Source organism: Schistocerca cancellata, chromosome 4, assembly GCF_023864275.1.
Source record: "Schistocerca cancellata isolate TAMUIC-IGC-003103 chromosome 4, iqSchCanc2.1, whole genome shotgun sequence".
In the NCBI taxonomy this organism is placed as follows: domain Eukaryota; kingdom Metazoa; phylum Arthropoda; class Insecta; order Orthoptera; family Acrididae; genus Schistocerca; species Schistocerca cancellata.
Genome location: NC_064629.1, coordinates 641,086,973 through 641,099,601, shown reverse-complemented (window position 1 = coordinate 641,099,601; position 12,629 = coordinate 641,086,973). Strand labels below are relative to the sequence as shown.

At 41.4% G+C, this 12,629-nt stretch overlaps 1 protein-coding gene across 15 annotated transcripts in view; it reads right to left on the bottom strand.

Moving 5' to 3' along the window:
• LOC126183251 (ensconsin-like) overlaps positions 1–12,629 on the bottom strand; it is a 413,080-nt gene that overhangs the window by 276,375 nt on the left and 124,076 nt on the right. For 7 of the 15 annotated variants that reach the window (XM_049925045.1, XM_049925047.1, XM_049925067.1 and 4 more), the window contains exon 1: positions 7,469–7,677. The exons of the other annotated variants lie outside the window; for them this stretch is intronic. In XM_049925045.1, coding sequence (XP_049781002.1) covers positions 7,469–7,643 — 175 coding nt within the window. In that variant the 5' untranslated portion in view covers positions 7,644–7,677. Of the gene's footprint in view, positions 1–7,468; positions 7,678–12,629 lie in introns of those variants that run through there. 15 annotated transcript variants of the gene reach the window in all.

The following is a 12,629-nucleotide window of genomic DNA, read 5'->3' as shown; positions in this document are numbered from 1 at the left end:
AGGACATCACAAACATCCATGCCGGAGGCAGGATTCGAACCTGCGACCGTAGCGGTCTTGCGGTTCCAGACTGCAGCGCCTTTAACCGCACGGCCACTTCGGCCGGCACAACCAAGTTATAAAGAGGGGCAAAAGCAGTTTATTTGTGAAGTATGAAAGCGCAGTCAATAATTCTGACTAGCACGCATTAACATCGGAATTTAATGCGTTGGTTGCAGGAAAACAGTCTGCAGTAAAATACTAAACAAAGCCAATGAATGAAAGAAATATTTTGTATAAATTGAGAAATTGTACCATACTAGGCTCGAATCGAAATTTCTTGAGCTTCGGAAGCAGTCGTCTTAACTATCAGGCTATCTGAGCACGCCTCCAGGCCTGACTCAAACTTTCATAGTTACTGATGTTTCTGCCTTCGCTTTGTGTCTCCTTGTTACAGTTACTGTCACAGCGTGTTTAGGCAGCACTGAATGAGACGCACGTCACAGGACAAAACATAAGACACGAGAAACTTTATTGCATATGTATGCAACCAGCTCACTCACTACAATAGAAAGTTTTAAGATGGCGCTTGCTTTGTTTCTATCGAAATTGTAACTTTTAGTACTTGACCGTTTGGTGATGCTAGACAAGATGGAGGATTTACAGAGGGTCTTACGTAAAGCAATTTCTTATTATTTTAAATTTTGGAATACAGTACCGTTCTGTAGGAAAGAAGGATTTCACGTTCTGCCGAAGTCATTACTGACCGAGTGTCTAGCCGGCCGAAGTGGCCGTGCGGTTAAAGGCGCTGCAGTTTGGAACCGCAAGACCGCTCCGGTCGCAGGTTCGAATCCTGCCTCGGGCATGGATGTTTGTAATGCCCTTAGGTTAGTTAGGTTTAATTAGTTCTAAGTTCTAGGGGACTAATGACCTCAGCAGTTGAGTCCCATAGTGCTCAGAGCCATTTTTTTGAACGGAGTGTCAGTTCAAATGGACGTCGATGGAGGCGGAAACCAGTTAAGGCATTCCTTAAGCAAGCATATTAGTATTCGTGATGAATAATTTAGGGAAAGTGTGAAGTGTCTAAGGATGGTTGATCAGGAACCTTGGGACTCCTAAACGTCTACTGTATTAGCCACCACAGCGAAAATAAATGACGGGGCTCCTTTAAGACAGTAAGATTTTCTTAAGTAGCAGTACTGATTTCCATCTGCGTAACACTAAAACTGTTAGCGAGTACGCTCATGTAGACAAAATAATTAAGCCAAGGATATATTATGAATTACTGCATACGTTAAAGACACCGTTATTCAACTTCACACCTGCGTACACAAAATGAAATTAAAGATTATGACAACTCGAGATCAAATGGTTTAACTAGAAATTTAATTTTCTGCGTTTCTTTGATAATGCTACAAGTACATTTGGTATTTTCACAGACCCCTTCTCCGGGCGTCAGGTTGTGTGATGTCGTTTAAAAATTACAACTATAAATTTGCCGTCTCGTAGAATTCCTAAACTCTTTTTTCTTTCCTTTTATGTTTTCGTTACACCAGTAGTAAGAGACAGGATTTTTTAAAAAAAGATCTACAATGAAGAAATCGTTGAGGTAGGAACGAGAATAACAGCGCAAATGACTACAGCCTGTAGGGCCACTAACATAAAGAAGGAAACAAAAATCTTGACTGATGCTTTGCGCGCTGCTAGTGTAGGCAAAGGTTGGTGCCTGACACATTGTACTGGCGTGGAATTCAGGTGGCTGGTAGTGGCATGCAAAGAACCCGCAGAAGGAGAAGAAACTGCGGACACAATGCGCGCCGCTGGCGGCAGCGACGGGAGCTGGCCGAGGTCCGTTATCCGCTGCCGGCCGCCAGCGCCGCACTCAAGGACCACGGTACACCGTGCGCTGGCTAACAAAAATTGTGCACAAGCAACTGACTCCCCTTACAGCAGCGGTACACGGGTATTCTCATCAGATACGTCGATTCTGCGGACCGTAATCGCCAGGAGTCTTGTTCAAATTCCTAGTCAGTTAAACCAAATGTACATTATCAAAGAAACGCAGAAAATTAAATTTCTAGTTAAACCATTTGATCTCGAGTTGTCATAATCTTTAATTTCATTTTGTGTACGCAGGTGTGAAGTTGAATAACGGTGTCTTTTTCTTTAATTTTCTTCAAGCACTCCTATGTGAGTGTCAGTACAGTATAGTACAACACAGGCATATTGGGCAGCGGGGAAGGGGCAATTCTTTCTCCATCACTGTTGAAACTGTTAGCTGTCTAACGCCTTTATCGACAGCCGGAAACTTAACTCAAGTTTGTATACAATACATGTGATTTTAACTATATCAGGATTCACGCAACATACAACCTTTCCCTGTGTCTCTGTGTGTAGACACGAACCACATGTGATCGTCCCTTTAAAGAATAACAACTCAGTATAACAACTCAAGTCGCAGAACGTGATTTCACAGCACGTTGAATAAAATGAGTGTGAGTGAAAAATATCGATCTTAAAATTTTCACTGCAACTACATGGCGGAAACAATCACAGCACTTGTGTGTTCTGTGAGTCTTCATCAGATTATGCATACAAACAACTGTCTCCGTCTCTAACGACATCGTCGTCAACGAGATAGTGAACCTTCACCTGTCTACCTTCCAAGAAATTGTTGCATTAGATTTTACCATAGATCAGTTTATCAGTCTTGCTATTTAAAAAAAACAAGGACACACTTCAGTTTCAGCCGGCCCGGGTGGCCGAGCGGTTCTAGGCGCTACAGTCTGGAAACGTGCGACCGCTACGGTCGCAGGTTCGAATCCTGCCTCGGGCATGGATGTGTGTGATGTCCTTCGGTTAGTTAGGTTTAAGTAGTTCTAAGTTCTAGGGGACCGGTGACCTCAGAAGTTAAGTCCCATAGTGCTCGGAGGGATTTGAACCATTTTTGAACTTCAGTTTCAAAGCTAGATACTTCAAGTTTTCACGAAACTGATTCTCATTTCAGGTACCATCGGAAAACGTAGTAAAATACAAATGTGACTTCCCGGTTTCCTGGTTCCCTGGTGAGGGTCACGTATAGATTTTTACACTGCCACGTTCCATCTCCAGCTGCAGCACTGTGAGTATTGTGAAACAACGGCTGCAGCAAGACACATAAGAATACTGCGTGACATTTCTGATAAGGAACAACTGTGAAAGCAGGTTCTTTACCAAACACACACAAAGGACAGTATAGTGAAAACTTTCGGCTTTATTTCTCATAACCACTGAAACTACACCTTCTGAGAATAAAGCACCGACTCAGAACGTAATCACTTCGCTTAACGATAGCAGTATGCCGTATAGTGACAACGTTATTTGCTAGTACAAAGAAGTTATCTCTTGCGACCTGGAGAACAAGCGCTAACTGTTCCTTGTGTAGCTAGTGTTAGGTTAGTGTGCCCTTCGCTAAACAGTTTGCTTCCTTTCCCGTCCAACAAAGATTTCCCTTATTTTTGCACCAGTACGGAAAACTATAGAAAAGAGAAACTAAAATTTATACAGAGAGAGATCGGTATCCAATATACGAAAAAAGTCCTCTAACCACGTCGAAAAGTATTCGAACAGTCAAAATGCATATCGAGACGCCGTTACAGAACAGCAGACGGATGCTGTGACAATTTCCTGTTGTGCAACTGTGCGCCGTCTCACGCCAGCAGGAGGAGAAATCTTGACAGGCAGTGCCGCGTGAAGGAGGTACCGGCGAAAAGTTGCCTGCAAACCAGCCTGCAGGGGGCGGAGCTAGCCAAGGCCGGTGACCAGCGTTCCCGCACCAGACTTCATTGCATTCGGATGAGTATCTTCACTGTCCTGTAGGCCAGCCGACTCACCATTTATTCCCTCAAACTGAAGCCCTGTCATTAAAAAGTTGGAGTTTCTCCCCCTCCCGCTGTGAGCAGTTATGTACTTCTGGTCTTCGTTTTCACTTTAGAAGCAGCAGTCAAGGACGATTCCTCTCACTGGAAACATCGGGGAATAGCCGAATACGGAGACTTAACGGAACAAAGACTTGGCGGGAGACTGCAAAGTAAGTCTGCAATACTGCCAGCAGGTAGCCCCGATTATTGACGTTATTGTATGGCTTCATGAAGTGAAAACACGAGTGCAGTGATTGCTTTTCCAAATTAGTGTCAGTTCAGTGCTTAGCTAGACCAGAATAAAATTTACACGTCTCTAAATCTAAAAGAGTCATTTAGATACACCAAAGCAATTGAACTCATTTGCAACCATAAAATTATACCAGTCTAAAACCATTTATAGCTACGGAAACTCGTTATAACTTCGAACTCTGGATACTCATTATAGGCTTGTACCTTTGTTCTTTCCCCAACCTGAGATCATCACTGGCGTATAAGCGCAGTGACAACTATCCTAAAAAGATTATTTAGAAACTGTTTTTCAATATCCACCACCAAAAATGTGCCTTTATCGCATCACGCTGTTTAGGTTTCCATTATTCAAAGGACGAAATGCATACCGAAACTGTTTTAGGTTACCGAGCGCGGTGGCGCAGTGGTAAGGATTCGGGAGGACGGCAGATTAAATTTCCCTTCGGCCATCCAGATTTAGACTTCCCCACATTATTTAGGGCAAGTACCTAGAACGTTCCTTTAGAAAGAACACAACGAAGTTACACCCATATATTTCTCCAATCCGAGTTTGAACTGGATCCCGAATTACCTCGTCGTCAACGGGGCGTTAAATCTTCCTCCCTTTGTTGTAGGTTACCACAGTATCAACGTAAGAAGTAAATGATAGTAAAAATGCAAACAAGAGTCTCCCAGCGTCCGTCAGGCGCTACGGACAAAGCCGGTCTGTGGTTCCCGTTAAGCGGCGACGACTCACCGCGCAATAATGTCACTACAACGCCCCGGTCCGAGAACCCTGCTGGCGGGCAGCTGACACACAGCACCAATAACCTTGCTTTCTGTACGCAGTTTTCTGGAATAATGAACCATGAGAACATGACAGTTACAAAAGCTCATGGCAGCCAGTTCGTCGAGCCTATACAAAGCTTTATATCCATATCTCAACTACACCAAACTATTAACACGAAATATTTAGTTACTAAAAAGAGACAAATTTTTTATACTCACTACCGGAGTATGATCATCTTATCGTAATCTCCAAATTTCATCTAGCGACAGCGTAACAAAAAAGAGGGAACGGAACTATGAATGGTGTGTGTGTGTGTGTGTGTGTGTGTGTGTGTGTGTGTGTGTACTAACAAATAAGAGTCTGCAATAGTGAATAGCTTTAGCATCGCCTACTGATGCAAATTAAATTTGAAAAGTCTCGTATTCATGCAAAGGTTCCTGCCTCTAGTTGTTTCTCTCTCTGTTAGAGCACAAGCTAAGCTGCTAAGGATGCAATACGGATTCGGTCGGTGACCCACTGACGAAAGCATTTCGATACAGGTATTACACCGCTCAGCCATGGACTGAACGCTGTTCTTTCTGAAAAACATAAAATGTCTCAAGCACAGTGTGATCCTATTCTATTACACTTGTTTCTGGTAAAACCGTTAGACTACTGCTGCTCACACCGATTGTGTATAATATGCAGCTCTGAAAGAAAAAGCTTTCACTGATAAGTTTGCACAATTAACTCCACAGAGAATAAGTTTTTTCCCCTTGTCTATCTTTAAATACGGATTTTTCAAAGTGAGAAAACGTATGGGAAAAAGGGTACGAGTCTGGAAAAGCGCTAATAAACGAATCATTTGCTGTTGGCAGGTTAGAAGGACGTAGCTTAAATTCCCTGGTACATACCTGGGATGGTAAATCATTGACATAGGGATACTTGATCTGTGTCAACACTACAATATCGCAAATATCAATGGATAAAGAGAGAGAGATACGATCGTTGAGGTAGACTATTGAAGAATTTTCTGATTTCACTGTGCAACATAACGTCAGTGTTTTTATTATTATGATTATTATTGAATACAATGTCAGTAGTCGTTCAATGGATAACTCGAATGAAATTACGCATAGTCCCGCTTTTTAAAAGCAAATATTAAGCTATGGAAACCTCGAAGAACCCAACCATCAGTCGATTTGTACGCTGCCGCTTCTATATAAGCGTAACTATGTTTCTCTTTTCATCTTTATTCTCTTTTCTTAACTTCTCAGGACAGTTCGTTTGTCTGCATGAAAAACCTCAGCATAGATATTTGAGATGTTTGATGTTATCTTATTATACCACTGGCTTGTTAAGTTTTAAACAGTTCCTCTAGATCTGTTCTTTTTCCCATTGTTCCCGAATTTTTTCGTCGAAAAAGAAAATAAATAAATAAATAAATAAACACCTCAGCAAGATGACTAGGCGTTTACCGTGGTAGGAATCCAGAATCTGATTTTATGCGGTTCCTTTTATTGCTTCTGTTACTAATGCACTATCGCAAAATACTCCCAAGCATTCGGTATCCCTGTCGAAAGCTAAGGTATAGCAACCATAAACTCACACCTCTCCAAATACATATCACGCATGACATACTTCAATCGTGTGCTATGAAAGTTGACATGTATAGTACTTTTTGCCAAACAGATAAGATATTAATATTCTCTTTTCTTTATTTTGACTGATGCCAATCATCGCTGGAAACTCCAGCGACATTTGGTCTACACAGTCATGTTCAGTTCACACAAACATTCTTAAATTATTATACGAATCTTGTTTCTATGCTAGAGGTGTTGGCAAAATTTGGATTTACTTGTTCATTTCTTTCGCGCACGCGCATAGAAAACATCAATTATTATAATACCTCTAACTGCACAATTTTTATGGAATGGTATTTGCCAAGGTTACTTGTTTGTTCTGTGAAACACGACTGCTGTTAGTATTGCGAACACTACTGTGCATCTCGGCGACAGTTAGCACTTTCAGTGTCACGCACTACGTATCTGAGCTAAAAAGGAAGTTAAATTACCGCTAATACGGTCATATGCGCATTTGCCAGTCTGCTAAGTTTGTCATTCGTAGCTGGGCATACAAGAAGCGCTTTAGTGTTCGTAACTGCTATGTAAGCATTTACATCCTTGTAAAATAAGTAGATTTTAAATGAGAAATATAACTGTACTAACTGTGTGCAGTCACTTGGGCAAAAGAGAAATCCCGAGACGTTTTCACAGCTTAGGAAAACAAAAACTCCTAAATGTACAAATAATAATCGAAGAAGCAATAAACGTCATCCTTCTGCTTTATGGAAATGGCTTCGTCTATAATGCAAATTTAAACTTTGTTCGTTTTTTACCGTTATTGATACGTGAAAAGCGCGTAATTATGTGTAACAATTACGTACATATGTATACGCAATAAATCTTACAAGCAGTAATGAAACCGTCACCCGGAGAGCCGCGACGATAAATTGCACAAAGGAGCAGACGACGCACGAAGGTTCGTTATCGCGTGTTAGTCAACAGAGAGAATGTTGGCGCACACTCACAGAGCCAGACGTTACCCTGGGGCGCCGAGTGCAGCACGCGCACGCTGAAGTCGAGCCCCGCCAAGTCCTGTTGCAGACGGCCGCTGTCCATGGTGAGCGCCCTCTCTGGCAGGAGGAACAGGTGGTCTATGCCCTCCTGCGGGCCCGGCTTGCGCCTCGCAGCCGCCTTCAGCATGGCGCGAGGGCACTCATTATCGCAGACTGGCCGCTCGTCGCTGCAGCCAGCTCACGGCGGCGTCCAGCCCGGAACCTAGCTCACCGACGCCAGCCGACGGCTACCGACAACAGCCGAACAGGCAGCGCTACTTTTCGAATACAGTGAGAGGTACAGAACGCTGATCCTGCATTCGGTCTCGATGCGGAGCACAATTTCTCTCCAGCACGCGTCAGCGTATAGCACTTGATCCACGTAACGATGACTCACACAATTAAATAATAAGATTTGGAGGCGGCATCGACTGAGACACTAAAGTAAATTAATTAATTGGGTTCATCTAAAAGATTTGAGACGAGATCTGTACTGTTGGCAACAACAAAAATATAGATCGTGCACAGCTGCGCAATAAATAAATTTAATTCTAAAAATTTGCGAGGGGAAGTCTTGAAATGTTAACTATCACCCTGAAAAATAAAATTACTTTTTTTTGTTAGCTTTCCTGGTATACACTGAAATATCCTCGAGACAGCACGGCAACCCGTCACTAGGGGAGCCAAAGCAAAACGGTGAAGACCATCAGCACTTTGCAACTAAAACTTTGTAACTGCCCTTCTTGCATAATTCAGAATAAAGAAGTCTAGATCTTTTTTCTCATTGCAGTCTTACAAGAAGAAACCCCATATAATTCAGAAATGGTGGGTGAAAATCGCACAGTCATTCCTTCAGTCTAGATGAACGGCGCGAATACTGAAACACTTTCAGATTACTACGAGTAGTAGTGTAACACGGAAGGTACAGATATTTAAGACAGAGGTGTGGTACTGGCTTCTCTACATGCTTTGAGACGCAGCTAAGATTTTTTGAAAAGTTGGTGGAAGAAACATAATGGGGATATTTTAAACTTATTGACATGGGAGACCTCAACTTGGCCAAATCCAACTCTGATTTTAAGTTTGGCCATCGTGCTCACGTTCTTCCTCGTTTCACACATTCTCTTCGGGATAACTCGTAAACACGTTCTTGAATACAGTTGCCGTCTCTAAAATTTTGTTATCGTCATTCATATTCCAGTGACGTTGGTTTCAACATTAATCTCACCGCCAAGGAAATTCGCAACAGAATCTCTTCTAACGTACACATAAAAGAGCGCGCAACACCATCCCAATACTGACATTAAAATAATAGTATAACTGCGAAGGAGGAAGCAATTTAGTGGGCGGTTTGATATCCGGAAACAGCCCGCGCTGAAAAGGTTCCAAACGCCAGAAATATGCTCACTCTGTCCTTTGCCCCTTTCCAGACAGAAAACAAAAGGAATTACGACTTCATAAGAAGACTCTTTCATTTAAATATTCTCGATAGTATATACGTATTTGGCTTTCTGCTTTGAAAATTGAACGTAAACTTCACACATTTCGTTGCCAAAGAGAAAAAAAGGATGAATAATTTGCTGAGACAATAGAAAACCTGTCACTGGTACGACTGAATAAAAACGCATTGGAGGGAAAATTCGTCAACTTGGAGGTAATGAAACAATTATTTAAATCTTCAACTAAATCCTTCAAGTTCTTGAGTCATAAGAAACAATGCTCAGAATATTATTTTCTTCGTCTAAAACAGTACGATGAGACACATTGCGTATCCCTGAAATGCTAGTTGCGTTAATTAGCGAAAATGGGATAGCGTTGCAAGGGATAAATTCGCAGTATCCAATATTGCCAGATGTTATACTAAAGCAGCCACCGTTCGAAGATACGGAAACCCCGAGTCCAGGTGGTTTAAATTAGAGTCGCTTAACGTTGCAAAGTGTTCATTGCAAGGCATTTCACGCCAGTGAGTTGTGGGTCGGAGAAAAAGAAAGGAGGTCAGTAGTTTTTGCAAAAACTAGTAACTATAGACATCTCGTGTGTAGTCTATTAATTTTTGGCCTTGTTAGAACTTCCTTATTCACAAAGAACAAATTGTGATAGCATACAAGGTGATTGGAAATGTATGCATTTTGCTAAAAGTACTTTCCAGTAAGTTATCTCGTGCATGTCGGAGAGAAAATATATCGTCGAAGATTTTACAGCACATTTTCATTCAATAGTGGTGTTAGTGACAAGCACCGACAAACACATCGCAAAATTCATTACGCCAGTGACAGAACAGGAGAGTGGCAGTAGCAAACGTAACTGCAGGAACAGTCGTAACGTTCGCCAATTGTTGAAGATACAGCAGAACATGTACGTCACATTTCACGCTACGCCATGCGCCACCTCGAGATAAGCAATGTATACCCTTAAACAAGTCAGCATTATGCAACGTGTCGAGTAAGTACTATCGCTGTAAATTATGCACAATAGTAAAACTTAGCGAGAACGAAATCTTAAAAATGGGTTTCTCATAAGCCCCGGGAAATCACCATTTCCATTGCGTCCCTAAATTGCATATAACTACTTTAAGAATCTTAAATGCAAACTTTCTTAAATCTGATGCCATAAATTTCTTAAAGACGAAATTTAATATTATACAGCACTATGCAATGGTCGTATCAGCTCATGCAGGTACAAAAGTAACAGTCCAATGTACATTGCGATTTCACAGAGGATTATATGACAAATCAAAGTGGAAACAGTTTTGGAATACAACAGGCGAACGAGGGACGTGAAAATCAGCTTTAGAAAGTCTCCCACAGAGGCAGCGATTTACCGCCATCCAAAGCACTACAAGAAAGTTCGCCGTAACCGTCAGTAATTACTGCAGAGCCAACAAGCCAACACATTACGGTACAGTGACCGCGTTCTGCTCTACTTTTTGGGACGTTTTCATTAATTTCGCGATAGAAAGACCGAGTCATAAGCTTTAATGAGTGCCGTCCGCAGCAGCACCCATGCTGCACAATATACGTTCATTAAGATAAGCACGGTGCGCAGGCGCCGAAGAACAGCACCAACCGTGTCATTAACGTCAAATAAAGACGTTCAGAGCAGGTGCTAGGTATACGGCACAGCAACGCGTATAACACTACATCCTCTCCATACTGTCAACGTTTAATGTCTGCGCCACTGGACGCGAAACGTTTGTGCCGGGCCTCTAAGCTTTTCTTGGTGTGATAAGTGTTAAAATGGCTTTCTCGATACAATTAAGACATAAATAATATCATAATAATGTTGTCACCTAGTCGTAGTCGCAACATTTGTATTTAAATATACGACCATATACCAAAATAAATATCTCCTTATGAAAAGTAGCCCCACAAGCAGATATGATTCTAGCGTAAGACAACAATTCCCTGTCCGTTTCTATGATTCAGCATGGATTGCATTATGCTTAAATACCGACCTGAGTAATATATTGATCAGTTACAGAAGTGAACGGGTACCCTGAGTTAAACACGTCACATTTTTAAATGGCGCTTCGTAATTAGTATATTGTGTAAAGATACATGATTTCTTACACTTATATGACCACAGAACAAAGTGATCTAACAGCTTACTACTAAAGTAGACTTTTTCTTGAGACTCCAATATTTTTATTGTTACGTTAATTCCATCACTTCAGCGTACGTAAAATAATTCATCAGTTACTATGATATATGTCCTTCAATCAGCACAACATTTCAATGAAACTGCAAAATTTGTTGAACTTACAACTTTTAATTTCTGAAAATGTAAGTAAGGTTACTGTAGCACATCTTGTAGCATATGAAATGTCGGATTTCACAACAGTAACACCACATTAAAATATAACGTGAAGATGAGGAACTGCTAAAGATATAAAAGGCTGCGGTACCATTTCACCCCGTACCTTTCTTCTGTCGATGAAGTACTGTTTCATATAATCTCATAGTTAAACCTTACCCCAGGCACAAAATGCAAGTAGTGGTTCATAAATCTTAGGTGAGTGTTGCAAAACTGAGTTAGTAGGGAACCAAATAGGACAGTCAAATCTGAAAGAGAGCGCCTTGCACTATTAAACGTGCGTTAGTATTGCCATGGGTTTTGGTGAGGCACTGTAACTTCAGTGGCGTTAAAAATTTTACGCGGCTTAAACTGAAGGTTAGTCCTTTTACACAATTCATGCAGCACAGTTTTATAAGCAGTAACCGTCATACTCTGCCAGTACTAACAGCACATTACTTAACCCTTTCCTGCCCGAGGAGACTTAAAAGACCATTCACTCTCTAGAGTCACAAAACAGCATGTAGTTGAATTCACGCAATCAAATCCTGTCTGAACGTTTGTGCACCTCTGTAGGAAACTCTTTGGCTGTGGTAGTTCAGTATCTGTGTCCACAGAGGACACAAAACGACAGACTGTCGTACCACTGTGTTATTCATTTCGCCATAAGAAAGTACGGGTCCTGCTGACATGAAAGGACAGTACTGTGTGTTTTGATGTTTATAATCGGATTTCGTATTGTTTTAGTTCATTTAAACTGATATTAACAATGCAATAAGTTAATAACCCGATCGGATACGATGAATATGTCCTGACGGGACTCAGAATTCCCACTTGTGTACTGTACATAAATTAAAATAAATGTGCGTACTACAATGCACTACTGTTACAATTGCTTTGGTAATATTCTCCACAAATATTAGATTCTTTGGTACAGTTTTCGTAGTCTGTGCAGGAAAGGATTAAAATATACTGCTCTTCTACAAGAGGGAAGTGTCTATTTCAGATATTGTAGGACCTCTTGAGCATATGGTCATTGTACACATTGATGGTAATTATAGCATATCTACATAATATTTATGCAAACTGCAATATCAAAACGGAGCACAAACAATGTACATGACAATAAAGAAACTGTGCTTGAAAATTCAGTATGGCGTGAAGCTTCACAATTCTATATCCAACATGTGTTGCGAATGTTTAAGTCAGGGAGGCAGTGGTACGCGTTGTTCACCGAAGAAAGCTTGCACAGTCCTCGCCACATGTGGCCGCGCAATAAAAAGTCGTGTACAGTTTCCTGGCGGAGCACAGTATCTCTGGCTCTAAAACCTCGATGTCGTAG